The sequence below is a fragment of the Sycon ciliatum genome, chromosome 2, assembly GCF_964019385.1.
Source record: "Sycon ciliatum chromosome 2, ocSycCili1.1, whole genome shotgun sequence".
NCBI classification, from domain to species: Eukaryota; Metazoa; Porifera; class Calcarea; order Leucosolenida; family Sycettidae; genus Sycon; species Sycon ciliatum.
In genome coordinates this window covers 41,792,697-41,808,762 of record NC_088644.1, presented here as the reverse complement: position 1 = coordinate 41,808,762, position 16,066 = coordinate 41,792,697, and the positions used below count along the sequence as shown (strand labels likewise).

The following is a 16,066-nucleotide window of genomic DNA, read 5'->3' as shown; positions in this document are numbered from 1 at the left end:
GTGTTAGTAGCCATCGTGAGTTTCCTGCGGGGACGGACACGGTAATTTACTTTTTTCCGTTAGTTGTTGGTCCAGTGCTGTCATGTTCTGTAATTGACCGTGTTAGAGGCTTTTCACACCGACTACAAGTGCAGGATGTAGTCTGTGCTATGGTCGCATCGTTTCTTCTCCATCCATGCCAGAGAACAGCTAAGCATTGCACCTGACTTGTTCCGGCTATTATACTTTGTACGTGTCAGTGGCGTGTCCAGGATTTGACTGGGGGGGGGGGGGGGGTTGCGGCCGGGATGGGGTAGGGGTAGATGAAATCATGCTACTGTCCCAGGTCAGCCATTTTGAAAACCGATGTCAAGGAGCCGTAAATCTCACACACCACGAGAAGTATTTCTGTACATGCAGCAACATTGTACATTGTAAACTTCAAATTTGCCGTTACTAGGTGTGAGCGAATCAACTGCAATTTCTGCGAGTCCAACAATTAATATTTCTCACCGCTCAAAGCATCCTTTACATAGGAAGCGGTACTATGTCCACTTGTCACTGTGTGCAGTTCTTCATGTTCTGGCTGCTCGCTGACAACAGGTGCTTCCACATCTGGCGGAGTGTGACTGTCAGTCCGCTCCGAAAGTTCAACTGGAATAACAGCGACTTCATCACTCCCACTGTTTCCTGATGGAGCGGCAGCAGGAGTTGCGCCGCCACAGGAACGCTTTGCAAAAATCCATCCAGGCTCTGCTGGCTAGAGCTTGGCCTTTTGGGATGTCGCTGAGACTTCGAAGAAAAGTCTTCGAGTCAACCAAAACACGATTCAAACGAGGATAATCGCCTGAACCCACGGCATTCGAATCGTGTTTTGGTTGACTCCAAGACTTTTCTTCGATGTTTGTACGTTGAAGACGCGTCGAGCGTGTCCCAGCAGGGATCACACTGTACAACAGTACAGTGACAGTGTACACAGTCAGGTCACCGTGTTTTTGACGATCGTTTCAGGCCGCGCGCGCCCCGAGCCTAGCCAGCCCTGCCTTTTATTTTTTCGAGACCTAGGTCGAAACTTTTGAGGGGGTGGCGCGCCCCCCGCCCCCCCCCCCCCCCCTAAACCCGCCACTGCATGAAACTGTCCTCCCTCACGTATGTCTGAGTGCCTCACGGTGTGCTCTTCTTGGTGTCTATGTGTCCGTCTTTTCGTCATTCTGTCTGTTACTATGCACTTACAGTCGGTTGGTTCAATACCATTACCCAGGCTGATGGTTCTGTACTGATTCGTGGTAAGCTCATCTTTATGAAAATATGCCGATGTCATACTCACACAGTATAATGAGGCCAAAACCATTCAGTCCCCATTAATCCGACTTGCTTTCCCTATAGCCACAATACACAATCTACTAATAAGTCCGTTGCTTGATCTCCAAAAATGCCTTGGTGGTTACCAACAGCCAGTGTATGCCGGAGTATTTTTATTTTTTTATATTTTTTTAGTGTTTATTTGAATTCGGATAGCTCAACAGTACAGAAGTACAACTACAAAGAGTACCGAATAGAAGGCCCCAAGAACGGGAAACCAAAAAAACAAAACAAAAACAGCAACAGCAATTTACTGATTACACACATTGCTTGAAAGCAAATCACAACAATGATTAAGAGTTAAGCTGTCTTTTAGCCAAATAGCCAATTTGACGCGGAAATCTGCGATAGTAGTGCAGGACTTCAGGTCGTCTGGTAAATAATTCCAAACAAGAGCCGATTTACTTGAAAAGGACAGAAATGTTGTACCTGCGCCTGCACGTGTTATCTCTTCGTCGTAGCTGCTGCTGTATTTGTGTCTCTGTGCTGCTGACCCGTACATGCTGCTGCGCGCGCTGCTTTGTTGCTGACCCGTACATGCTGCTGCGCTGCTTTGTTGTTGACACGTGCACCTTTTTGTGCTGAGTACACCACCTTTTTGTGCTGACGAGGGCACCAATTTATGATTATCATGTTTTCCTTTTGCCATGTCAGTCGTCAGTTGTCCGACGTTCGTCGTCAGTTGTCAGTCGTTCGTTGTCAGAGTCAGACGTTTGTTGACAGTCGTCAGTCATTCGTTGTCAGTGTTAGTTCTCCATTATGAGTTCTTCCGTCGCCGCTTGAAGTAAACTATGAAAAGCTCTCTCTCTAGCTCTAGAGAAAAACCACTGACTAGTTCGTTTTGAGGTGTGGCGTGGCGAGGATAGAAGAGGCAGCTCGTTCTCAACCTTCCGAGACGACATTTGGCGCCCAACTAATCGAACCCACGACCCTGAAGCTCGTCGCTCTCCGGCCGGTGTTTTTCGTTTTCCTCTTCGCGTTCTCGCCATGGCTCCGCTTTGCTGCGTCTGTTCAACCCTTTCCAAGATCCTCGGAGCTCCTACTCAGGTGAGCATGCCTTTGTAATTGTCTGCTCTGCGTAATGTGTTGCCGTACCTTGTATTCGATTTCGAATTTTCAAATAATTGTTTTGCGTCGGGTGACTCGGGTCCCGGCAGGAATTCCGTGGAACCTTGTTCTCTTGTGTTCGAGTGTGTACTCGTAGTGTAGTTGTTGCTGCTCGTTGGAAGTTCGCCCCGTTGTGTTAGTTGTGTCGCTCTGACTACCCTGTACTGTACTGTTGTGTATGAAAATTTCAAACTTCTGTTCGTGCGCTACTCGTTCGAATCTGGAACTTGTGTTTGCATGTTCGTCGTGCATTCAGCATGGGTAGCTTTGATCTCGTCTTGTGTTGTGCACTTGTGCTTGTCACGGAGTTGCCGTCGGACTGCTCCGATAGTGTGACTGTGTCGCGTGATTTGTTTAGATGTCCACCTGAACGTTCTCGAGGTGCTGCCTCGTATGTAGTCGATCCATATTGTTTTGTTTCGTGTTTTTACCGTTTTAGTAGTAGTTTCTCCATGTTCTGTGTACATGGTGTAGAGCGTTGTCAGGCTCGGTCATGCACTGTCAACAAAGTAGGAAAGCTGTTGGCTTCCGGTTTGGTGGGAGGTGTGAACTTCATGTAGGATTCTCGTTCTTGATCCAGGTTGAATTTTTTTTGTGAGCGTATGGTTTTGTAATAATTGTGTTTCGGCATGTGGGTTTCTCTAGTTCGCCTGGGTGGGCGTCTGATCATGGTGAGCCACGGTCTGCTTGGTGGTCTGCAGGGATCCTGCGCTTTTTTGTATCGGTTTGCCTTGCGGGTGTTATGGTTTCCGTGTGTTGCTGGCTGGCCCTTGTGCGTCCCAGTCGGTGCCGGACAGTTTTTTTTTCTTCGGTTTTTCGGTTTTGTGAGCGGATGTACTATAAGTTCCGTGTTATTCAGGTTCGATCCCTGTGGGTTTTCAGGTTCAATCCCTGCGGTTTTTTCAGGCTAGAGACCTGTGGTTATTCAGAGTAGCGCCCTGTGGTTTTTCTTCATTATCTTTTGCGTATTGGTAACCGATTTGTTTGTGTGTCCTCAATGGTGTCCTCACTGATTAATTGCTCCTGTTTCAGTCGACGTGTTCTTCCTGGCTGTTCTTCCCTTCCTTCGTGTGCTTTTCTGATTTTTGGTGATGGCTGAGATGTTTGCGTCAGTCCTTCTCTCTTTCTGTGTGTGTCCTGTGATTCTCGGAGTTTCTGTAGCGCCATCGGTTTTCTGACAGCCGGCCAGTGTGCGTTTTGCTGCCCCAGTCTTCTCGGTCGGTGCGTACTGTCGGTCTCGCCGCTCCTGGAAGCGTCGCTGGGTCCGTCGGCATAACCTGTTTTCTCATGCATTTGTACTTTTGTTTTGTCATGACTGGTGGATGGGTGGCGTACTAGGTTGGTGCTGTTCTAAGAATAAAAGATCCAAAGGGACAAACACAGGTCGAACAGCTCGCCAGCCGGGGTCCTCTGCAAAATCTGTTGCTTGCAGGTTCCGTTGATTGGTGCACAGTTTTGCGGGGCTCCCGACTGGTGTTAACCCTCCTGGCCTACTCGTCATGCGTTCAACAGTTGTGGCCCACCTCTTTTGTGTTTTATTGTCGCCTGTTTATGTTGCTTCATATTTCATTTCCCCTGTCTTTCTGTCTTCTTCTCCGGTCTGTCTCCTTCCGTTTTTTTATACACTTCACTTTTGCTTCCATCCACAGGAGTGGATGTCTTTTTTTGATAGGGGATAGTGTTGTACCTGCGCCTGCACGTGTTATCTCTTCGTCGTAGCTGCTGCTGTATTTGTGTCTCTGTGCTGCTGACCCGTACATGCTGCTGCGCGCGCTGCTTTGTTGCTGACCCGTACATGCTGCTGCGCTGCTTTGTTGTTGACACGTGCACCTTTTTGTGCTGAGTACACCACCTTTTTGTGCTGACGAGGGCACCAATTTATGATTATCATGTTTTCCTTTTGCCATGTCAGTCGTCAGTTGTCCGACGTTCGTCGTCAGTTGTTAGTCGTTCGTTGTCAGAGTCAGACGTTTGTTGACAGTCGTCAGTCATTCGTTGTCAGTGTTAGTTCTCCATTATGAGTTCTTCCGTCGCCGCTTGAAGTGAACTATGAAAAGCTCTCTCTCTAGCTCTAGAGAAAAACCACTGACTAGTTCGTTTTGAGGTGTGGCGTGGCGAGGATAGAAGAGGCAGCTCGTTCTCAACCTTCCGAGACGACAGAAAGCCAGACATAGATCTATAGCGATTGATACTCATGTTAAGAGTTGTTGAGCCGCGAGTAGTTCGGGTAGACGTACAGATGGGAAAGAGGGACTGCAAGCAAACAGCCGGCTTAATACAGTAACAGTGGAAAATGAATACAAGGAACAAAAATACTGATCGAGTATGTGGTGTGGTGTGTCAAAAAAAAGAATGGAAAAAATGAAAAATGAAAAATAGGGATTCAATGGACAGAAAAAGGCCATTTCAATCAGCTGTGTGGTGGACACCGGGCTAAAATTAGTGGCTGTAAATTCATCAGCCTTGCAAGCTGTTGAATGGTGTAATCCCAGCACAAGTTGCTATGTCTAACATAGCTGTTCGCTATCATCGCTTCCGCGATGGGCATGTCTGAGTCTGAGTCTGAGTGAGTGTGAGTATGTGTGTGTGTGTGTGTGTGTGTGTGTGTGTGTGCGCGCGTGTGTGTGTGTGTGTATGTTTGTGCGTGCGCGCGCGTGTGTGTGTGTGTGTGTGTTACATTTGATGTAAGTGAGTGATAATGTTGAGAATGTGACTTACTTCAAGTGTCTAGGCTCCGTCGCACACATGGATGCTAGATTGGTTCATGTTATCAAACCACGCATTGCTAGAGCATCGAGGGCCTTTGTGGTGCTACATCGTACCGTTTTCGTTGATTGCAATCTTTCAATTGCCATTAGGCGCCAGGTGTCTGGGCATGTGTATTTTTCCTGGTGCTGTACTGCTCCGAGTGCTCTGGGCATGTGTATTTTTCCTGGTGCTGTACTGCTCCGAGTGCTGGGTGCCACTCAGTCGGGATTTAGCTGCCTGACAATTTTTCATCTGAGATGTAATCGATCGATCTTGGGAATTACTCGACTTGGTGTGTGGATATCTCGCCTGACCAACATCGAGACACTGGTCGTCTGGAACTCCGTCAAACGGGATGATAAACCGACAGTTTCAACAACTTTCTGCATTTCTTGTTTGTTCAGGCATCGGGTTCAACACAATTGTATCGTTCCTCTGTCAGTTCTCTAACACATCGTCACTGGGTCTGATGCTGCACGTCAATGCCACTACACAGCTGGCAGATAACAGCAGCTACATTCGCTGTAACCCACCCCACTGGAACTTTACCGGCGACTCCAGGTCAGAACTGTGTGTGTGTGTGTGTGTGTGTGTGTGTGTGTTTCCCAGTGATGGGATCACGTGACCCTTTTGCGGCAGTGACTCTACAGGACAGTGTGTGTGTGTGTGTGTGTGTGTGTGTGTGTGTGTGTGTGTGTGTGTGTGTGTGTGTGTGTGCGTGTGTGCGTGTGTGTGTCCCATATGGTGCAGTGGTATGTGCAGTCGATTTCCAATCGAGAGGTTGCGGGTTCAATTCCCGACGATTATGGTCGCACACGTCTTTCTTCTCTTTCTCATTCTCCTAGCTCTTCTTTCATTCTCCTGGGTGGTTACCAACAGCCAGTGTATGCCGCAGTATGGTGTGGCATGTGTGTGTAAAAAAGGGATGAAAAAATGGGAAAAAAATGAAAAATAGGGATTCACTGGCCAGATAAAGCCACTTCAATCAGCTGTGTGGTGGATACCAGGCTAAAATTGGTGGCGGTCAATTCATCAGCCTTGCAAGCTGTTGAATGGTGTAATCCCAGCACAAGCAAAGTTGCTATGTCTAACATAGCTGTTCGCTATCATCGCTTCCGCGATGGGCAGGTCTGATGTCTGAAGTGTGTGTGTGTGTGTGTGTGTGTGTGTGTGTGTGTGTGTGTCCCATATGGTGCAGTGGTATGTGCAGCGATTTCCAATCGATAGATTGCGGGTTCGATTCCCGACGATTATGGTCACACACGTCTTTCTTCTCTTTCTCAGACTCTTCCTGACTTTTCTTTCATTCTCCTGGGTGGTTACCAACAGCCAGTGCATGCCGGAGTATGTGGTGTGATGTGTGTGCGGGAAAAAAAAAGAAAAAAAAAAGAAGAGAAAAAAAATGAAAAAGACCAAAAAAGGGATTCACTGGCCAGAAAATGTCACTCCAAATAGCTGTATGGTGTAGACCAGGCTGAATAGTGACGGTCAATTCTTCAGCCTTGCAAGCTGTTGAATGGTGTAATCCCAGCACAAGTTGCTATGGCTTCTGCCGTAGCATTGCTATCATCGCCTCCGGCGATGGGCGTCAAAGGTCAAAGGTGTGTGTGTGTGTGTGTGCACCTTGTTATCACTCACTATGACTTACTGAGGTGTGGCAAGCCCATAAGTGGGATCATTTCCAAGTCAACCCATAGTATGGGGGTTTCAGGGGGTGTTGGCCATTGGGCAGTTCAATAGCCAATTGAGCCATCTTTCCGACATTCATTTGAATTTCTCTCCCTTTTCCCGGGGAGACCCACATGACCAGTTTTGGCAGTGAGCAAGGAGACAAGTGCAAGTATAAACGTGTGTTTGTGTGTGTGTGTGTGTGTGTGTGTGTGTGTGTGTGTGTGTGTGTGTGTGTGAATGTGTGTATATAGTATGTGTGTGTGTGTGTGAATATGTGTGTTTGTGTGACTGTGTGTGTATGGACTTACATCATGACATATTATTAATATGCCTAGTTCACATTCGACGCACCACTGACAGTTCTGTCGGAACGGCTGGGGTGAGCTGCAAAACCCTGTACGATTTGCACAACACGGCATGCAGCAGTCGTTGTGATGTTCAACGTAGAACGGCGCGAGTCAAACGGCACGGTCCATGATGTGGTGACTTCCGGACCTAATTCAGTTTTTCGGGACTTCTGTTCAATTATTCCTCCTTGAATGAAGCGGAATCAAGTTCACAAAAAAACAGTTTTTCATGAAGAACAAAAATAGCCCTGAAAGTTGTGGCATTCAAATAATAGCTCCAGGAAATGATAGAACAATTCGTCTGTCACGCTCCTGAACTAGCCCTAAAATACAATAAGTGTCATGAGATCTTATCTTGTAAAACTCAACTAAAGTCATGTCACAGCCATTCTGTGAGGTCTCATGGTTTATCGTAGTGTTCGAAATGCTAAAAAGTTCCAAGTATGAATCGGGAGTGGTCGGCACACGACACCGTCTTCTGTTCGCACTCGAATTGCAGCCGTTTTTTATGCTTTCATCCCCGTCTACGCCCGTCTACGGTATGAAGAGTTGAATCGATTCAACTCTTCCCACCGCGTCCCGATTATTATTACGCACACACTCATGGCCAAGGCCAATCAAGGAGGAGGTGAGGGCGATTATAGCCAGCCATGGTGAAAAAAAGAAGAAAGAAAACAAGTGCAAATCCGTACGGTAGTACGGTTGCGTTCTCGTTTCTGGTGTTCACATTGGACGTCGTCAGACCGTCCCGTCGCTTCCCGTCGACCCTTACGTTGCGTCCCGTTGCACCCCGTCGAATGTGAACTAGGCTTTACTATGCCACTGGGCAATCATCATCTACCCCCCACCCCAACCCACCCCCCACCCCTCTCCATCACCACCTTGTAGGATCATGATTTGCCCATGAATAATCTGTAAGTGGACTGGATTTGCTGCAGTGGTTCATGGCTGGGATATCATAGTTCAATCAACAATGCTTTGTGTTACTTGAAGAAATGCTAATGGACTATTTCCTACTTTGGTATCCGGCTGTAGAATCAACGTCTTGACCCAGGTGCGCATTTTTGAGGAGGATCCCGTGACAAAGGCAGTTCTCCGTGAAGTCCCATTCGTTGGCACACCGAAGACGGATGACCTCTACATGTACTACCGATGTCGTGATGGGGTAAGGGTCATGGGATCAATCTCTGCTGGATGGTTTTAATGATAACTTGCATGCCGCCCTACCGGTAGGACCCAAGAAATCACGCTGCGAAAATGCTTTTGGTTGAGAAATTTCTTGAAACAATTGTTGAGATGAGGTCTTTGTCAGGCAAAGTAATGGCGCAAAATGCAAGGCTATGTCCAGTGCACTGCATATGCGCAATTTTATCAATTGTCACAATGGCCGCACATACTCCCGCGGAGCGCGAGCAACTCTGTCCAAAATGAATTTTGACCATGGCACATCAATCGTGGCAAGGTCCTAATGTTTTATTAGCCTGCCAAGGCAGTGGAATGCATAAATCCATACTCCGTTTCCAGTATTTGGGTCAAAAGCCAATAAATACTGTTTATAAAATACCACTAAGGCCAATAAATGAGCCAGGGACTATAGAAACCGCCCTACGACGTTTGATATCAAAATCAAGTTATGACGTTTCAAAGTCACGCGACTCAAAGTTACGCGAAGCGCAGAACTCGTCACTTTTGTTTTGACAAGACTCAAGAGCTGTCCTCTTGTTAGGTGTTCGGGGAAGGATTCCGAGCTCGAGCGATTGTCGAGTAACTCATGAGGCTCCACTTACTGTGATTGATTATGGCTACAACATCTAGTAGACGACGCAGCTCGATTCTGTGTGGAGTCGACTAGTCCCTGATGCGAAGGCGCTTGAATCGGACGACGAGAATTTTTACGGATTCAGCGCTGGCACCCGCGAGTCGTCCGCGAGCGATTCCGACACCGATGCTGACAGCGACGGCGATGATATGCCACCTAAGAAGAAGACGTATGGAGTCACAGCAAGCTCGAGTGCTGCTAGTGTTGTGTCGAAAACGCCAAGCCCCGACAGCTCGGAAATTTCAAACGCGGAGAGTGACACCGACTACTCAGAATCGGATGACGAACCAGATACCCCCGCACCTGAGCCACCGACGACGGAGCAGGTGAAGCGTGGTCTCCTCGGACATACGCGATGGGATTGAGAGAGGCTGTGGATGCAAGTTGAGGAATCATTGGAAAGTCATCCCAGAGCAGCAGCTCGAGGACTACATATTTGAAGTCTCTAAACTGCGAGAATCGAAAAATCGCTTCAAGCAGTTTGTTCTGGGCGCACTGACTGGAAGCATGCGAAAGTCGATGACTGGCGGTGGTGATTGACCTTTCTATTTCCGCTATCATGTACGTGGTTACGAGTTGTGCAAAGACGTGTTCATGGCAGTTCATGCTGTTGGAAGTCATGTAATGAAGCGCCTTCAAAAAAAGGCAAACAAAGGAGTCGTTCAACTGGCACAACATGGCTTGACTGGGAGAACACCAGAGCACTTGGCCATTTCAGCAGACATAGAGCAGGATGTAGTGCAGTTTATTTAGTCATAATTATCCTAACATGTACGGTCTACCTCAACCTGCAGCGGAACGAGGTCGTGCTGAGGACCCTCCAGTATACTTACCAGCATCCGAGAACAAGAAGTCTGCATACAACATCTACACCAAGACCGTCACACAGTATTCGCCTGTTCATTACAGGTCATTTTGCCACATTTGGAGGAGACAGGCAGCACACATCAAAGTGATGAAGCCAAGGACAGACGTATGCGCACTGTGTGACAATCTGCGGTACAAAATCCGTGTCGCCCGCACAGAGGAAGAGACGGAATGTAGTGTCCAGGCCCTGCGTTCGCACATATTGCTAGCACAAGAGGAGCGGCAGTACTACCGAGATTTAGTGGACGGCGCGCAGGCGTCACTGGATGAAGCTGAGGGCATAGTTCACTATACATTTGAACTGCCTAACTAGCAAGAATGAAGATATACAAAGAACATTACATACTGTGTACATAAATTTGCTCTACTGTAAAACGACAAACTTTCGCGACTTTCGCGAGCAGGGTCGAATCGCGAAAGTTTGACTCGCGAATATGAAATTTTGTACTATTACGTACTATGCGATGCGTCGATGATCGATCGTTTTGCGCCACAGATCTGTACAGTACATGCGCGCATGCATCACTCACTGCACTGACTGTACATTCACAGCGCTGATCGATGCTTGCACAGCCGGCTATGTCCAACCAGAGCGCGCAGCTGTTGCAACGACGGGTTACGTACCAACACCAGTCTTGCAAGTAACCGTTGAAACATTCGTTGTCGTTGGAGTACGGCGACTTGAACCAGAAGAGAATAAAACGATCGACTGGAGAATGTCTCAGTGATGTGGAGAGTGTTGTTGAACTTCTTGGAGCGTTTGGCCAGCTTGCTGTTGCGTAGATTTTAGTGTTGTACTGCTCGAAGAAGTCTTCTGAATTTTATCGCGATGAGTATCGCAGTGGCTCAGCAGTTCAGAGGAAGCCTTCCGATGATCCCTCTCCGAACGTGCCATCCTTTCTCCCAGTACTAGTACCAGTGCTGCCAAATCGTCCGATTTTTCGGACAGTGTCCGATTTTTGAAGGCTCTTCCGAAAACCGGTCCAAAAAGGGAAACGTCCGAAAAGCAGCAAAAATGTCGGAGATCATTACTTTCCTATGCAGAAGTCCTGTACTTTCACTTTTCAGCGCAACTGAAGGCACAAAATCACTGTACATTTGCTTCTAAAAAGGCTAGCGCTTGGCTGTGTAAGTGCAAAGTAACATGCCTGGATCAGGCTGGATGGCATGTACACTGACAGTCTGTACAGAGTCAGTGTGCGACCACACTCATCATTACAAAATTCATGACAACTCTGGGGTTACCATGGCAACGAAGCGAATTTTCATGGTGTTTTAGGCGATATTTTGAATTCTCTGTAAAAAATTGCCGAGGAGAAAAATTCGCACCATGTGGCCAGCCTTGGCGGTGAAGGGTGTCCGATTTTGGGCGAAAATTATTTGGCAGCACTATAGTACATACCTTATGGTTCTCTTTGATGCCTTGATTCCTTCTAACATTCCTTGATTCCTTCTTTCATTCTTTGATTTCTTCTCTCATTCTTCATGCGCTCTGCACCCAGCACTCCGAGGCTTCGTAAAATAAAATTCCTTGATTTTCGGTGGAAGGTAAAAATCGCTAAAATTAATCGCCGCTAACTGGTCCAGTTTGCCAAAACGCTAAATTTAGCCGCCGCGAAAGTTTGTCGTTTTACAGTATATCGCTCAATTGATATGCCATTATTAAATAGGTGGTTAGGCACATTTTACCATCGCAGATCAACTTGAAATTTTGTTTGAGCACATTACCATACCATACCAACATTTTGAGAGAAAAAAAATTTCCCCAAAAAGTGCCATAGGGTGGTTTCTGTAGTCCCTGGCTCAAATACTGATTATAAAATACTCCTTTTAAGGGAAAAGTGGAGTGCTATAATGGAAAAGTGCAGTGGTATTTATTGAGTCAAAGCAAATTTATTTGAATTTGATACTGTTGATCGTGTGGTCACTAATGAGTGTGGGTATTTATCAAAGGTCAATATATTTTGCAGTTTTGCTATCCCATGTGGGGTCTTTGCAATGTGAGCACTGTACCTATGTGACAAAATGGCTGAACGAAGAGTGATCAACAAGGTCAGATTGAGCTGCACATAAAGTCGAGAGAGGGTAAATAGTTGCAACTCTGTCCATGCCAACATCAAGGCCTGATTTGTACATTCCTGATCACTTAGAGCATGCAGGAAAATCAGATATAAAAGGGGGTTTGTCAACTGACAACCACTCTATTTAGTTGCTATTCACTCTTCTTTCATTAATGATGTTGAAAAATTGTTGGCGTTTCGGGCCAGTCACCCATCGTCAGAACAATGCCCAAGGAGCGAACCTGGCCTTTTATAACGAAAGTAAGCAAGAGTGTATGTAAAAAAACACACACACAAAAATCAGAGTTGTAACAAAACTTCCTCTCCCCTGCTGCATACTAGCATTTGCTTCATGTTCCAGTTTGTGTACTTCGGTTCATTTTCAGGTCAGCAATGGAGCTGAAGTGGATGTGGATTGCGGAGGCTTGTGCCCAAATCTCTGTCCACAAGGTGCAAAGTGTAATGTGGACTCTGACTGTGCTACTGGCAGCTGCTTAAAAACACTAAAGCGGTGCAGAGCGCGTAAGTGTTCACACAGTGGCAATGGATTCCAATTGTGTGAGGGTATGAGAACGGGAAAGGTCTGACTGGAAAACTTGACTGTCGCCACCACCACCACCACCCTAACCTGGTCAAGAGGACAGTGATGGTCCAGCACTAATCTATTATACCCTTGTTGTGCTATAGTTGCTTGCCCAACAGCGCTAGCAGGGATCTTTTGCAAATTTCTTCGTGCTTGGAAACTCACTTTTCCATTCTCCAGCACTAATCTACACAATATATTTGCCACAGTGGGAATTCTAGCAGTGGTAGCAGAGATCTGTTTCACATTTCTTCAGGCTTGGAAAGTCACACTGCCTGTGTGTTGTGTTGTGTGTTTGACTTGTGTAGTTGGACAATCTGCAGCTTATCCGGCATCAAGTTGCCAAACAGTTACTTATAACACAAGTGGTATAGCTTGGGTTAAGTGGGCCGGTGCTACTGGTGGATCTGCGCAGGTAGGTACATTTGTTGTTGCTATAGACATTCTACTGCGACAAGTACCAAAACGGGATTTTTGCCGGATAATAATTGTCGGTATGGAGACAATAATTTGGATAAGTCTATGAACAGTACCAAATGCGCACTCCTGCCATTACTAGGGTGACATGGTGCTAAAACTTAGAGAATTCCCGGTGTGAAATTAGTGTGTATTTCAATGCTTGAACATGAAATGGTGCGCATTTCATGATTTGTTACAAATACACTGGTTTCACTTGACGGACATGCATGCACTTTGATGAAGTGCTTGCATTGAAGTCCTGTATTGTCTGCGGTTTTGGCTACTTAGCTTTGAAGTAATGGGCTGTGGAGTCTACTAGTGTAATAGCCGGGAGCTAACACTAGTACATAATCATTGAGCAGAACCTGAATGGAATGTATGCATGTGTGAAGGTGTGTATACATGTACCTGTGTCTTAGCCCCATCCCTCACACAAACAAGTCAACAAAGAGGCATCTTTGGATTGAGGAGTGCTGGTTTCGAAACAACTGGTTTGAAGCTCAAAGTAGAGCTGCTGTTAGCTCAGAGCAGAGCTGCTGTTAGCTCAGAGCAGAGCTGCTGTTAGCTCAAAGTAGAGCTGCGGTTAGCTCAAAGTAGAGCTACGGTTAGCTCAAAGTAGAGCTGCGGTTAGCTCAAAGTAGAGCTGCTGTTAGCTCAAAGTAGAGCTGCTGTTAGCTCAAAGTAGAGCTGCTGTTAGCTCAAAGTAGAGCTGCTGTTAGCTCAAGGTAGAGCTGCTGTTAGCTCAAAGTAGAGCTGCTGTTAGCTCAAAGTAGAGCTGCGGTTAGCTCAAAGTAGAGCTGCGGTTAGCTCAAAGTAGAGCTGCTGTTAGCTCAAAGTAGAGCTGCTGTTAGCTCAACGTAGAGCTGCAATGCTAAATGGATGTAATATAGCGCAAGGCAGAGCCGCAGTAAATAGCTAGATAACACCAGTTGTGAGAGTGGACCCGATTAGGGGTACGATAATTATGATGGTGTGAATAAGTTGGATAGGGAGGGATGGTGGGAAAAGAAACACTGCTGAAGCACGATCCGTTGTCTGGAAGAGCACAACAGGGCAAGCAAGATTTGTTTTTCTTTTCCGCAAAATGGGCTGGTGCCATTTGTGATTATGCAGCAAAACAAAGCGCATGACGTCAGTCTTGAATGCAGTACAAAGCAATGCAGTGCAGTGTGTGCGCTAGTTCGGATTGTTGCTAACAAGTACTAGCACAGCTAGTACACCATAATATGTCTGTGTACATATTCGCACAAATTTGTGGATATCCTCAACTGTGTGAATATGCATGTGTGATTGTATGCATGAATGCAGACTTATTGTTTGTTGGACAAGTCAATCGATGGTGGTGGATGGACCATGGTATGGAAGCACTCTTACTTTGAGGTGAGGCCATATTCTTATGGGACCCTATGATACGGATATGCGGAGCATGTTATTCTGTGGATAAATGCGCTAGGGTGAGGGTGTACCCTTCAACGTTAGTTCTGTGCTTTGATTAGCAGGGCGTATTGTGGGGTCGTCCAAGGGGTTCGAATAAACTATTTACCCTTACATGTTGACATTGGTTCTTGTCTGACCACCAATGGATGCAAAAAAGGTTCGCACGAAAAGGAAAAAGACATGTCTTGCATGACACATTGCCAGGACGAACAAGGCAAACTTCAACATTCTGCAGCCGTTGCGTTGCCGGTGTTGGGGTGGCAGTTCCGTTATTGAGGCCGTGCGCGTCGTCGAGCTCGGCTAGCCGCCCCCAACCAGTCAGCACAACCTCGGCCACGCGCTCGCATCAGCTCCATGCCCGCGTTGACGGAGCTCCGGGTGACTAACCAGCTGAACAGCTGCCAGTCGCACTCAACACTGGCCGTCCGTGCGCTCTCATCCCTCGCTCCTGTTACGGAACCTCAGCCATTCCGTTCCCCGCGACGCAAGACACAAAGGACAGGACTAGTTTGGTTTACATTATATATTTGACTTGACGGAAATTCAAGACTACACTGAAAGAGACGAACAAGAAGACTGACAAAAAGACTCTCGACTACAAAATCGCGCATGCTCATATCACACATGCACGCGACTAGACGAGACAGTTTGGGGAATGCCATCACACAGGAAAACAACACATCATTTCATAACACCTGCCCCCTTGATGACATTCCACAAAATAATAAACGGACACCACGTTCCACATGCACAACAGCAAAAGGAACCACAGCAAAACAGAAAAACCAAGAGCCGATGCTCTAAAATAAAATCCGGGCCACGACACAGGGCCAAACAAAACCTAGAGCCAACGCTCTAAAACCAGGCCAGGACACAGGGCCAAACGAAAACCTAGAGCCGACGCTCTACAAACCAGGCACACACGGCCAACCGAAACACGAGAGCCGAAGCTCTCAAAATAATAATACCATGCGCGCAGCAGGGCAAAATAAATCTAAAACACAAAACAATGGAGAACAACAGAACGAATAGAAGAGCAACAGAACGACAACAACCAAACTGAAAGAACACAGCAACAAGCAACGAACTGAACGGCAAGAGAAACACGATCAGACAACACAGCGAGCAAGACAACAAGGCGAACAACAAGGACGACACACAGTCGGTGATGCCAGACTCGTCCACTGGCCTCTGGCGAGCCACGGCCACACGCTCCATCGCGGTTCCTGCCGTCCCAGGCTCCAGTCCACAGTTTTAGTCCACCACCTTCTCTGCCTCCTTTCACTCGTCTCGTCTCGTCTCCCACCAGCTCCTCATCTCCTCCGCTCCCACGCTTACTTCAAGGTCATTTTGTTGTTGACGACGAAGACGAACAGACTCATGAAAAACTAACTCATCCTCTGCGTCCCGGGTTTCGGCACCACGTTGTTACGGAATCTCAGCCATTCCGTTCCCCGCGACGCAGGACGCAAAGAACAAGACTAGTTTGGTTTACATTATATATTTGACATGACGGAAATTCAAGACTACACTGAAAGAGACGAACAAGAAGATTGACAAAAAGACTCTCGACTACAAAATCGCGCATGCTCATATCACACATGCACGCGACTAGACGAGGCAGTTT

The 16,066-nt window shown here is 46.9% G+C and overlaps 1 protein-coding gene across 2 annotated transcripts in view; it reads left to right on the top strand.

Moving 5' to 3' along the window:
• The window catches only part of LOC135810149 (uncharacterized), a 41,822-nt gene that overhangs the window by 9,958 nt on the left and 15,798 nt on the right, over window positions 1-16,066 (top strand). For both annotated transcript variants that reach the window (XM_065323615.1, XM_065323616.1), the window contains exons 8-13: window positions 1,215-1,265; window positions 5,601-5,757; window positions 8,250-8,379; window positions 12,347-12,482; window positions 12,852-12,958; window positions 14,311-14,382. In XM_065323615.1, the coding sequence (XP_065179687.1) occupies window positions 1,215-1,265; window positions 5,601-5,757; window positions 8,250-8,379; window positions 12,347-12,482; window positions 12,852-12,958; window positions 14,311-14,382 (653 nt within the window). The remainder of the gene's footprint in view (window positions 1-1,214; window positions 1,266-5,600; window positions 5,758-8,249; window positions 8,380-12,346; window positions 12,483-12,851; window positions 12,959-14,310; window positions 14,383-16,066) is intronic.